A 13,248-nucleotide genomic window follows, 5' to 3' on the forward strand; every position below is an offset into this window, starting at 1 on the left:
ATGAAGCGGGGCGCTTAGGCCAGGGTTAGAAGAAAGAGCACGCGAAATGTTTATTGATTAATCTGTTACTGTACTGAAAGTGTTCGCGATAAGTGTGCCCTTTGGCTTCCCGAAAATATTAAATTGTTACACGGATACGAGGACGATAAGACGTTATAAGTGCATCTGTAAAGAGAATTTGTTATAATCCATTAATTTATTTATCAATTTCACACCGGCTAGAGCGGCAATGGCTATTGGTTAATTACAGATACCATTTGCAAGTGACCGCCGCCGTGACTCAGTGGCTCTGTGGTCATGACGCTCAGCACAAGGTCGAAGGTTTCATTGCAGGCTGCATTCATGGTGTAGGGTATTGCAACAACGCTTGTACTGTTTACGGTTGCACGTTGAATAACATAGCAGGATGTACAAACGGGCTAGTTTGGTGACATTGATATTGAGAACTGCTCAAGTGTAATAACCGCCCACGCGATCAAAATAATCCGGGGTCCCCTCTTACAGCATCTCTGTGGCTCTGGAACGCAGACCCCTGTAATTTATCTTTTGTTGAATATTAGCTCAGTTCTTCTTCGTGATTGCAGTATGGGCCTTAAAGCTTAAATAAATTTTAGGTAGGGAAGTTGCAAGTCTATCGGTGACTACGAGATATATTCTGTAATAGTCTGTAGCTGATGAAGAAAAACGTAAGTGGTTTATTACCTCGACTGCAATAAATTTAGTAATTTTCGATAACTGTTCAAACACTCAGTGTAACTTGATAATGTTGCGGTGATCCAAATGTAAGTGGGTTACTGACCGACAAAACGCCTATCTTATTGAATAAGACCTTCATTATTCGAGTGAAAGGCGTTGCAGTCCCCTGAGACCACGATGTTCAAATTACGACAAGCAGACACCTGTATCGACTTTGCCATCCGCAGGCTCATCATAAATTTCGTCGTTCATACACCCAGTACCCATCGTAACACGGCCGGCTATCGAACTCGCGACCTCGTGCTCCGCGGCACGACGTCATAATAACGTCTTGACAGGGCAGCGCAAACGACGAAGACAAAAGCAAGGAAAAATACAGGGCAGCACTGACTCGCAGATAACTTTACTGGAAACAACACACATACTTAAAGAACTATCACCTACACGCCACGTACACCTATCATCCACACCGTGAGCCATCGTTTGTGAGCCATGTCCGTAGCACGGTTTCCTCTTCTGACGCTCGCAGGCGAACACAGGCGGAACAGAAAGCAGAAGCCGCAGCTGAAACCGGCCACCGAGAGCCACTGTAGAGTCTGCGACAAGCCGATGGCCACCAAGAGCGTTGAAGTGGCGCACGCCATGGAGCACGCACTCGAGCGCTCTTATCGGTGCAATGTGTGCAACGAGTTGTTCGCGCGAAAGCTCGAGCTCGAGTGGCACCTGCGGCGGCACACGGGCGTGCCGACGCTGCCGTGCGGCCTGTGCCCGGCCGAATTTCTCAACGGGCGCCTGCTGAGCGCCCACCACAAGAGGCGCCACGGACTGGGCACCTCTAAGTGAGAGCAATGAGCGACTGGGACGGGGAATAAAAAATGTTGGAATTTTAAAAAATGTTGATGGAATTCCATCGGTTTTACATTGATCCTTTGTGCCACCAGCAACAAAAAAAATTGTGGAATTTTTATTGGTATTTCATTGTAGATGGAAAAGTGGCCACCGTGAATCCATTGTAGTATTATTGTGTTGTTTTTCCATTGGGTCGTTGTATATTCATTGGATTTAGACCGAGATGAATTGCCATTCTATTTTCATTGTACTGGGATATATCCCACTAAGGTCTAAAGTAGCAAGTTTGCTCACTGAGGCTGAATATTACCTGCAGCAAACAGGAAAACAAAAAAGGCACATGAAAATGCATTTTTATATACTGATTTTATTTCCCTTGCGAGGTGAGAGAACAGGTTGTTTTTTATATAAGAAACACTTGTGCCTGGAAACTTTGTGCTTGCTGGTATATCTTGAAAAACAAAATATGTTATCAGTAAGATAATCAACATGTACCGTCATCAAATTACGTTAGCAGTGAAAGATTATGCTTAAATATGAGCCACAAAAGTAAGCAGGTTATATTAGTACTTGAAGCTTTTGTGGTTTAATGCAGGTGAAATTGTTCTGCTTAAGGTATAAGAACAGTATAACGAGCCATGGTAAATGTGGCAAGAGTGATGTCTCTGCTGCGACAGAGGATCGCCAATGAACTTCTATGCAGTGAACTATGAAATAAGTGCATATATGCAATAAGTGAACTTCTATGCAGATTAAACTAGCTTGATGTTCTTATCATCCACAAGAAGAGACCTCTAATATTTTTGTGTTCTTGCCTAAATGCTTATCACAAATTACAACTTTAAACCTAACATATGGTGACTATGTCAACACAAGGCTTGCAAAGCATATTTGAAAATATTGCCTGTGTTTGCAATGCACTATTTCCTGTATAGCTCATTTTATGACTAAGTGAAAGACCTCAAATCTTCTAAGGTCCATGCAGCCTGCTGAACTAAATTAACTTCATGCATAATGTTCCTGTCACACAGACGTGAAGATGCTCTTCATCTTCGTATGGCTGCTAAGGTCCTGCTAATGGTGAGGCTAGCATTTAACATCAGTCAGGTGCATGACACTCTGTGATAGCAATAAGCTATATGTGAGAGCTGAGTAAAGCCGAGAATCTTCTATAAAAAAGATTTGCAGGTCTTTTTTAAAAAAAGAGCAACAAAAAAGGTAGCGTGTCGCAAGAAGCTAAGTTATCGGCCGATTTCAATTACTAGCGTTATCAACACAGTTTTTTAAAAGATACTGTCGGTGCACATAAACAAATTCATATCCAAATACAATATACTGACCCCCCACCAACACGGGTTCAGACCTCAGAAATCTACTTCTTCCGCTGTTTTCACCCTTACGCACCTATGAATATGGCTCTCCAGCAAAATAAAATTGCGGTCGTTGTCTATCTCGACATTAGAATTCGATACAGTTGACCATCATATATTACTGAACAAGATTAACAATCTAGGGTTGAGGGGCAAAATCCACAACTTGCTCCGAAGCTACCTCAGTAACTGCAAGCAGCAAGTAATACTTAAAAATTATACGTCTACTTCACAAACCGTACTAACTGGTGTGCCACAGGGTTCCGTTCTTGGACCCATGCTTTTCTCACTGTACATAAATGATTTCCCTGCAACGCTTAGGCATTCACAGGCTTTGATGTATGCTGACGACACCGCTCTTCTATTTACTGGTGACAGTCTGCTTGATATAGAGGATAAAATAAATGCTGAGTTAGATAATATTTTTAAGTGGTTCACGTCCAATGAGCTGACCCTTAATCTTAGTAAGACTAAGTATACAGTTTTTCATTCCAGGAAGAAAAAACTCAATACTGAAACACTGGATATATCATTACAAGGTATAAAACTACAACAAGTTTTCTCCTATAAATATTTAGGCATTTTCTTAGACTCAGACATGCACTGGAAAACTCACATTAAACAGCTTTGTTCCAAGCTTGCTTACGGATGTTATATTCTTCTTAAGGCTCGTGAATGTTTCGAATATCCTGTCCTACGCATTCTGTACTTTTCCGTTATACAAAGTCACATATCTTATTGTATTTATTCATGGGGTAACACCTTTACAACTTACCTTGATCCTGTATTCCGTCTGCAAAAACGGGCATTAAGAATTATCACCTTCTAGGTGTATTCAATCCAGTACGTACTTGTACAGCTCATTGCATGTGTTGCCAGTGCATGCATTATATGAACTGAAAGTTGCTGAGGTCATTCATAGTATTATCGATACCAATGATCCACTTCCAATTACATTGTCTAAAATCCCGCTACGTAATACAAGAGCTGCAACTAATCAGTGTTTTAATCTGCCTCCATGTCATAATTTGTACGGGAAAAGGCTCGTGGAATTTAACGGCGCACTTATTTGGAATTATCTGGCAATACATATAAATGAAGCCCGTAACTTCAGGTCTGCTGTCAGAAAAGACTTTTTTGAAAAATACTGTCCATGAAAGTACACTTCTTTATATTTACATTCTTGCATAAGTTGTGCGTGTCAATTGCTTAAGTTGTGCATGTCAATTTCATTGTTATGTATTTTCTTTGTTCGCTCGCGTGTGAGAAGGATAATAGAACACTGATGTTATATTTATATTTGTGTATGAGTTATGTATGGTAATATTACTATTATGTATTACGTTTTCTGTTTCTGTTTGCTCGCGTGCTGCATTTAATACCCTAAGTTGTCTGTGGACCTGGAACTAGCCAATGGCTATGGGCCCAGTAAGGCTTTTGTATATTGTAAAGTACTTTGTAAATAAAGAATAAAAAAAACAATGTTTTGAAATTTGCCATCATAGTCATCTAGAGCACAAATACACCTAGGACTGTGTGTGTGCTAGCTGGTGGGCTATGATGAATTCATAACTCAATCGATCATTTATTTTATTTCTACTTTAACGCCCTCTGGTTTCGACAAGATGTGCATTAGTGCCTTTCGCCTTCATTTCATGCTTCTTGGCTTAATAAAAAATACCAGGATACAACTGGGATTCTAGTACTTTCTTTTTATTGCGCTTTTTTGGCAATATCCAAACCATATATCTTTGTTCTCGTTTAACTAGGCCCAACACAGGAAACACTTGCATACACACATAAATTGTCTTCCAGGTTTGCCCCCCCCCTACTTGGATGAAACAACACTAGTAGCCCTACATGTTCTCTCTCTATTACAAGAAACCTACGCCTCCTTGTTTTCTTTCTGTCCTCTTTTTTTAACACTTCCCTCACCTTACTCTATGTACTGCCTGCATCATTCTCATCTTCCCCCAATGAAGTGGTGGAGCAGAAATCAGGTGCTGGCATGACTTAAGACAATTCCCTTGCCAAAATGTTGGTCTAGTGATACCTTTGTTCAACCATTATTGATCTCTTCAAGCCTTCTTCTTCTGCAAGTTATGTCGTGTTTGAATTCCTACAAACATTTTGTGCTAGTAACCGCTTTACAAGATTAGCATTCTTAAAATTTATGTATAATGTTGTGACAATGTTACAAGGCTTTTACCAACAACATCGTCATGCTGTTCTCGCATCTTCTTCCAACTTCCTCCTTTCGAGGCCTGGGATGCGTCGTGAAGCTGTTGCACTTGAGTGACGCACATGCTGCATATAGTTTTGAATTTAAAAAAATTACCATAGCTATTTTTTCTAGCAGCAACAGGAACATAAAAATCAGCAGTATGAGCACATTGTAACTTCTTTTTAAGGTGCCACAGTATTCAATATTCCTTATAAAAGCTGGCACGGATTGAAGGCTAACAGGAACAATATTGTTGCTGTGTTTTTTTTGTTTTTTTTTTCTTGTCCGGAGTCGTGCAGTTCCTTAAATAATGCTGCTAGAGGGCCTCAACACCTACACACCCATAAGTATTATGGAGCACGTGCACAGGAGCTTTTTGTGAGGACGGGCATGTTCAACTGTGGCTTGTTGTCTTACCACTGTTTATTCTGCGTGTAAGTGTATATTCACAAATGCAGGTAACAGTCAAACATTCTTTTTACATTCACACAAAGCATTAACCAGTTGGTATAAGAATGTTTCCTGCTGCTGACGTGTCATGCAAGTTTGCACCAGCAACTGCCATACCGTTGTCTCCAGATGCTGTGGATGCCACTATTTAAAGAATTGCATAAATGCAGTATTGTGCAAGCTACACAACGAAATGCGCTCAAGGATAAAAGATGTTTATAAGCACTTGATGCTTATTTAAGTAAGTGTTTGTTAGTACCAGCTACTGTGTTAGCACTGTTTTTGTGTGACTGAATAAATCAGTTGAACATTTTTATTGTTCACGGCATATGCTTTAGATATAGTGAAATACCAAGAACCAATTTCTTTTACCGACAGTTTTTCTCTAAACATTTAAAGACCTTCAAAAGAAATGTTTCATAATATGACATCGGCTAAAGGCACTTTTCTGCGCCGAGTACATAAAAGTCGTAATTCTTGTCAGTTCTCCGACTTGCATATTTTCTCTCTCTGGCTTGCATACTTTCACAAATCTTATTTTCCTTTTATTTTGCGCGAAGGAATATACTTATAGTAACACCTGATTACCGTGTTTTTTTTCTATCATACGCCACGAGTAAAATCGTGGTTTACAAGTTATTAACAGTACAAAAATAATTTCATAGAAATAGTTTTGCGACGCGAAAAAGATATTCAGGGATGGGAGGCAAACTGGTGGCGTGGATCCCATGCGCTGTGAGCATTTATTTTCTTTTTTACGGCAGCATTCCATTCGCGAACGATCAAATTGGCTGTTTTTTAGAAATGACACGATATCGTTCACTACATTTCTGTATGATTATTTTATAACGATACAGCAAAAAGACGGACAGCGAGTTGGATGTTTATATAAACTGCTGTGGCATGGGCCCCGCTGCAATATAGTATCACTTAAAACAGGGTCAAGCTTTATGTTCAAACATTCTGGGATTTTACGAGCCAAAACCATTACATCATTATAAGGCACACCGCAGTGTATGGCTCTCGATTAAATTTAACCACCTGGGGATCTTTAAACAGCACCTCACGAGCGTTTCTGCATTCTGCCCAATCGAAATCCGGCTGCCGCGGCCGGAGCTGAACCCGCGACCTTGCAGCGCAACGTCATAGCCACTATAAGCTACCGCAACGGGTAGGGACGAGCATGAGAACACATAAACAAGCGCCCCTGTTTATGTGGTTTGTTCCAGTTCAGTATTTAAGTGGTCTGATTGCGACAAACTTGCTTAAACTGCAGTACAGATAAATAGGCCTGGCTGCCAAATGCTCAGCTTCAACGGACGACATGCCCACACCTTGGCGCTCCATCGGCGGAAGGCGAATTTGCGACACGCCACACGCACACCGGACCGGCCCCGCACAAAATTTTTTGACACTGGCGCCGTGCACCAGGCGTGAAACATACATTCAGCTGGGAAATCAGTTATACACACAACACGAGACAAGTGCTTACCGGAGTCAAGTATCGTTGGGTAAGTCGGCGCTCCTTTCTTAATGCCCGCGTCCAAGCAGCCGAGTCGGTTCTCGAGCCGAGAATCTAAACTTATCCAAATCCAGGAAATGCTCCATCAGGTTTTAACAGAAAACAGACAGGTAAAATCAGAGATCGCACAGCTTAAAGCTGAAAAAGCTGGTGTTCGTAGTAGAACATCATCTGTTAGTAGCGCTGGGACTCATACTCCTGTTCCTAAGCAGAGAGAACCCACAGTAACTGCACAGCCGCAGAAAAGAAGGGCAGAAGAGGCCCCAGAAGGTCAAGGCGCGCTTTTGAAAAGCTAATGAAAACGGTGCAGGCAAACTTTGACATACCCCTTGTCAAAATTAACAGAATGGAACAAAGAACAACCGCATTTGGAAAACTCATTTGCAGAACTCAGGCCGGCTGCAGGGCCGATTAAAGCTAAGCCATACCAGCGGCCACCCGAAAAGACCGCTGGAACACCATCCAACTCACATTAGAAATGGCCCCCAACACCACCAGTTATACAATTTGGCTGTGGAATTGCCTTACGTTTCGCCGGAAATGGGGGAACTTGGAGCAGTTCCTCGAATATTGGCAAAATTCTAAAAAAAGAAGAGCCACCCGACGTCATTGCCTTGCAAGAGACCGGGGGACCGGCAAAATTAATGGGGTATAAATCATTTGCCTCTAGTGGCGACGACTCTCGTGTTACGACCCTGGTGAAGCGCCACTTAACCGTTGTTGTACATGATGTCGCGGCGTCTAACACGGAACACGTCCTCATCGAAATTATATCAACCAACAAAAGTGAGTGCAGCCTCTTTGTGCTAAACGTATACTGTCACAAAAGAGCGCGTAATCAAAGCGCGCGCTGCGTGTCACGCAAGCCAGCGAAAGAAACACGCCGGGCCCACGGCAGCTTCAACACAGGGGGAGAGCGCATACGGCTCAGTGTACACGTGTGTGTGTAACTACCTTGTGTGAAGAATATATTTTGTGGTGTTTTGACAACTCTGGGTTCTGACTCGGTCTTTGGACAGCAACCGGCGTTCGCTGGTGCACCAGAGGGCCCATTACTAATTGTCCTTGCTTTCGTGGGATTATTTTCGGAAGCTGATAAGTCGGCTTTGGACTTCGGTCCGGCGTTTGCGCCCCGTTCACGGGGTCTGTGACATATACAGTTCGCCAAGAGAGCGACAACGGTTCGGGCCCTCGTTGCGCAAAACATTAGACATAACGAAGCATAACACCATCATCGTTGTTGGGGATTTCAATGATCCGCATCCGACATGGGGTTATCAAAAAGACACCTTTAAGGGGCGAAGCCTGTGGGCGGATGCGCAGCAGCTGGGTCTCACTTTAATGACCGACCCCGAACAACCCACGCGCACGGGTAATTAACAGCGTGTGCGTGGACTACACCTGACCTCACATTCACAAGGAATACACATGAACCACAGTGGGTTAACACACAAAAAAATTTGGGCAGTGACCAATTTATCATATCCACAACACTAGACAAAGGGCCAACTAAAAAGCAAGGGGGAAAGTTTGCAATGGTAGAATGGGACACTTTCAGGCAGATACAACACGAAGACGATAACACTGACACAGAGTCCACCATCATCGACATCGATAAGTGGACCTCAAAATTGCATAGAGCCGTCAAGGAAGGCACTAAGGAGATCTACGAGGAAGCTGGTCTAGAGGCAGCTGACAGCAAACTCCTCCATCTGTGGGGAGCGCGTGGCAGCCTACAGGAACGCTGGAAGAAGCAACGGCATAACCGCAATTTGAGACGGCGAAATGCGAGACTTGATAGGGACATCGAGGACCACTCCAATCTCTTATCCCGGCAACAGTGGGAATCCACTTGCAGTAGCATGGAGGGCCAGCTGGGGCTGAGTAAGACGTGGAATCTCCTTCGATGTCTCTTAGACCCGGACAACACTCAAACAGTTCAGAGACAAAAACTTACCAAAATCATACATGGGTACCCAGGGACCACCGGGGAAATATTAAATGAAATTAAAAATCCAGATATTGTCAATTCAGAGAAAGAGACACAGAAAGAATACATAGGTAAAGCGAACCCCTTTTTAGATGAGGACATTACAGAGGCTGAAGTGAGGGCGGAAATTATGCAGTTACGCACGAAATCGGCGCCAGGGCCAGATGGTATCACGAACAAAATTCCACGAAATTTGAATGATGAATCGATCACAATCATCACTAAATATATGAATAAGTGCTGGGCTGAGGGATCAATACCGCAGCAGTGGAAAACTGCACACGTGGTGATGATCCCGAAACCTGGCAAGAAACTCCGAATTGAAAATCTCTGGCCTATTGCTTTAGCATCGTGATCGGGAAGCTGATTGAGCACGTAATCCTTACGCGTCTCCAAAATTGCATGGAAGACCGCGGGCTGTACCCTCTCTCTATGATTGGGCTCATACCGCACCTCTCAACGCAGGACGTCCGGCTCCAAATTAAGCATCAGATCCTCGACGCTAGGGGCCGGGATACAGGACTTAAAGCCATCTTGGGCTTGGACCTCACGAAAGCCTTTGATAACATAAAACACAGTGCGATTCTAGAGAATCTCCGGGATTTGGGGGTGTGCCACAAGGCCTACACCTACATTCAGGACTTTCTCTCTAACCGCATTGCCAAAATCACCATCGGGGATCTTCGATTAGAAAATATGGAGCTGGGAATTAGGGGTACACCAGAGGCCCGGGCTCGGTCTGGTCCCCTTTTCTGTTTAATGTAGCAATGATCGGCTCGCCAAAAATTCTAAGTAAGATCAGTGGCCTCAATCAGGCTCTCAGTGCCGACGACGTCACTCTTTGGGTGACGGGCGGCAGCGAGGTGGAGATTGAGGACACATTACAACACGCAGTGAGGGCAGTCGAGAGCTATGCTACCGAGAGGGGACTTACCTGCTCGCCGCAGAAGTCTGAGCTACTGCTGGTGTAACCCCCCCCCCCCCCCCCCCCAAAAAAAAAACAGCTAGGAGGACAACCCAACATAACACTCACGGCGAACGGGGGCTTGATACCCGTAGTGGACCAACTCAAAGTACTCAGACTCCGGGTGCATGCGGAGGGGAGGATATGGAGACCCTCAAACTCTAAAGATCAGCACACACCAAACATTACGATAAATAAGAGATTAGCCAATAGACAGTATGGCATGAGGGAGGCCAACCTGATTCACCTGGTGCAGGCCTTCGTCATTAGCCGTATCGTCTATGTGGCACCTTACCTAACATTTGGAGCCGCAGAAAAGAAGAAGCTTGAAGTCCTCATTAGGAGGGCATATGAGCAAGCGATCGGCGTGCCCCTCACTACACCCAAAGATAAATTGTTAGAGCTAGGTATACATAACACTTTAGACGAATTAATAGAGGCGCACACAATATATCAATAGAAGAGGCTGACACTAAGCCCAACGGGACGACACATACTTAGAAAACTACACATACTCTATGAAGAACAGCACGGAATTAAGAAAGACATCCTAAGCAAATAAGGAAGGATCTCCGTGTCACACCAATACAATAAACATGCACCCGGAGCATTACAGAGAGCGCCGGGAGGCTAGGGCTCGTTATGTTGAGCACAAGTATCAGGTCGTGGAGGACGAGGTCTATGTGGACGCCGCAGAATATAGGAATCAGGTGGGTATGTCTGTGGTGGTGGTAGACACGGAAGGGGAGCCCCTCGTCAGCGGGACCGTCACCACAGACAACCCTGAAACAGCAGAAGAGACAGCGATCGCATTGGCAATTGCATCGAAAAAATCAAAATTTATTATTAGTGACTCAAAGATCGCTGTCTTCAACTTCGCCAGAGGCCGCATCTCCATGGAGGCGCTCAGAATTTTAAAATCATATAGTGACCAGTGACGGCGCCGGACGATCCATGTCATGTGGGCACCCGCGCACTGCACGCTTGCTGGTAACGAGGCGGCTCACACAGTGGCTCGAGGACTTACTCGCCGAGCTAGTGAGCCAGCCCAGTCAGGGTCCAGAGGAGATCGAATGATCACATATCTAAGGACATTACCGATCACTATCGGCTGGGATGGGCCCGGTATACCCCGGCTCACCCTAAATTAACTAAGAAACAGGCAGTGGTGTGGAGGCTCCTCCAGACCAACATGTATCCGAGCCCAGTGTCCTGCAGCCGGTTTTATCCTGGAAATATACAGAATTATGTAAAATATGTAATAATAGAGCGGACCTGCCACACATCTTGTGGGCGTGTCCCCAGGCAGAACAATTCGAGGGCCTCCAAATAAAGACCAAGGGATATGGGCAGCCCTGCTGCTCAGCGCAGACCACCATAAGCAAGATTGGGCGACCCGACTGGCCGAGAGAGCCGCCGAGATATAAGATATCTCAGCTGTCTCCTAGGTGACGGGGGCAGGAGCGTCTTCGACCCCCCCCCCCCCCTCTTTTGTATAACGGGTCAAATAAAGTTGTTCTCTTTCTTCTTCCCGTAAGATGATCGCTTTCAAGATAGAGCCTGCAGGAGCGAGCGACTTTACCTTCAACGCTTCAACGCGAACGAAGCGGCGATAACACAACGCTCACGAAGGTCGCAGCACAGGCCGCACCCTGCCCCATTCGCAGATCACTTGCGAGATATGGGCCTGCGCGTCTCTCTTCAAGCGGAAGCGGCGAAAACACAGTGCGCAGAGCCATAAACAGTCGGCACACTCTGTCTGCCTGGCAGATTGCTTTCAAGAGACGGTCCGCATGGCCGGGCCAGAGCACGCTTGATCGGCGCGTGCCGCCGCCGGAGTCCTTTAATCACAGTTCACAGTGGTTCCACTCGGATGGACAAGACGCTAAAGAGCGATAACGGCTTATGATGATCCGAACGTTATCAGCGAACCTGTGGCCGCCACCTGCAATACTTTGCTTGCGTTATCAACGCACCTTGCGCCGCTGTCCGCACCAGCTCGTGTCACCGTTGCGCTGTCGTTTGTACTTGCTGGCCGGATCAAGTGTCGTAACACTGATAATGACACTGGGCTGTGTGGAGAGGAGTAAGTGCCTCAATGCTTACGCATACTTAGACAAATCCCAGAGAAGCTTGTGCATGACTCTTTTTTTTTGTTAAATGAATATGACATAATTTGTGTGCCGTTTTTCTGCCACGCCTTTTTTTGGCACGGCTTTCTGCCAAAGCTTTCTGATGGCGGCGGGGTCACACAAAGAGCTAAGCAATCCTCTCGCATTGATAACTTACGTTAGTATCTTTCATTTTGGGAAGCAGAGGATGCAATCGGCAGATAACAGTACAACATGCTGTGTCTTAGTTTGACCAGCGTAAAGCAGTGACCAAGCGAGCGGAGCGCCGAGAGGTGTAGCGTAAACAGCACAGTAGCCACGAGTAGCATGTGTCGACGGCAAGTAAACGTACGCCACCACAAGCCGCCGCCTCCTAGAGCACCCGCCATATTGACTGCCGCCGGCCACATTGACCAACCACTTTCGCAGCCGTCGCTAGAAGGACTTTGTGGAGCCTCCCGGCCTTCTCCTCCTGCGATGAAAGAGCTTTCGTAGGGAGCAATAAAATGAGTCGTGTTCGCTGTAGTGAGACCCGCGCACGGACACAGATGACGCACAGGACACACACGCACCTCGGTGCCCGTGCGCTGAATGCGCTGTACACTTTCCCGAACAAGACCAAATGACAACAAAGAAGTAAACACATCATAGCAGCAAAAAAAAAAGAACACTGTGTGCCACATCATTTCTGTCTTCGAGCATTCGGCCCACTTAGACAAAAAGATACAAGAAAAATAGCTCGACAATTAAGTCGATCGAACACGTATATGACAGTTGTACCTTAGTAGCCATGATTTATTTTGCTTACTATCTACAATAAAATTGTTACATTTGCCTTGAAAGATGTATTACCATCACACCCTTTCACATACAGACGCTACAGGAGGCAAACCTTGCGAGTACATCGACAAGGGCACATTCCTCGAAGGACCTTCGGCGTCCAATGATGGGAGAATCAAGCAATCTTGCTGCGCCCATAAAACGGGTAGAATTAACTTCGGTGATTTTGGAAATTAAAAACACTTGTCAGAAATTAGCGGCCCTTGTTAACGATGTCATAGATGGCAGCTTG

The 13,248-nt window shown here is 45.1% G+C and overlaps 1 protein-coding gene across 1 annotated transcript in view; it reads right to left on the reverse strand.

Moving 5' to 3' along the window:
- Window positions 1-10,771: 10,771 nt before the first annotated feature.
- Window positions 10,772-13,248, reverse strand: part of LOC119439143 (nose resistant to fluoxetine protein 6) — a 328,558-nt gene continuing 326,081 nt past the window's right edge. Inside the window, exon 15 of the mRNA XM_049660749.1 lies at window positions 10,772-10,848. Within this exon, the coding sequence (XP_049516706.1) occupies window positions 10,772-10,848 (77 nt within the window). The remainder of the gene's footprint in view (window positions 10,849-13,248) is intronic.

This window comes from Dermacentor silvarum, chromosome 1, assembly GCF_013339745.2.
Source record: "Dermacentor silvarum isolate Dsil-2018 chromosome 1, BIME_Dsil_1.4, whole genome shotgun sequence".
Lineage (NCBI taxonomy): Eukaryota > Metazoa > Arthropoda > Arachnida > Ixodida > Ixodidae > Dermacentor > Dermacentor silvarum.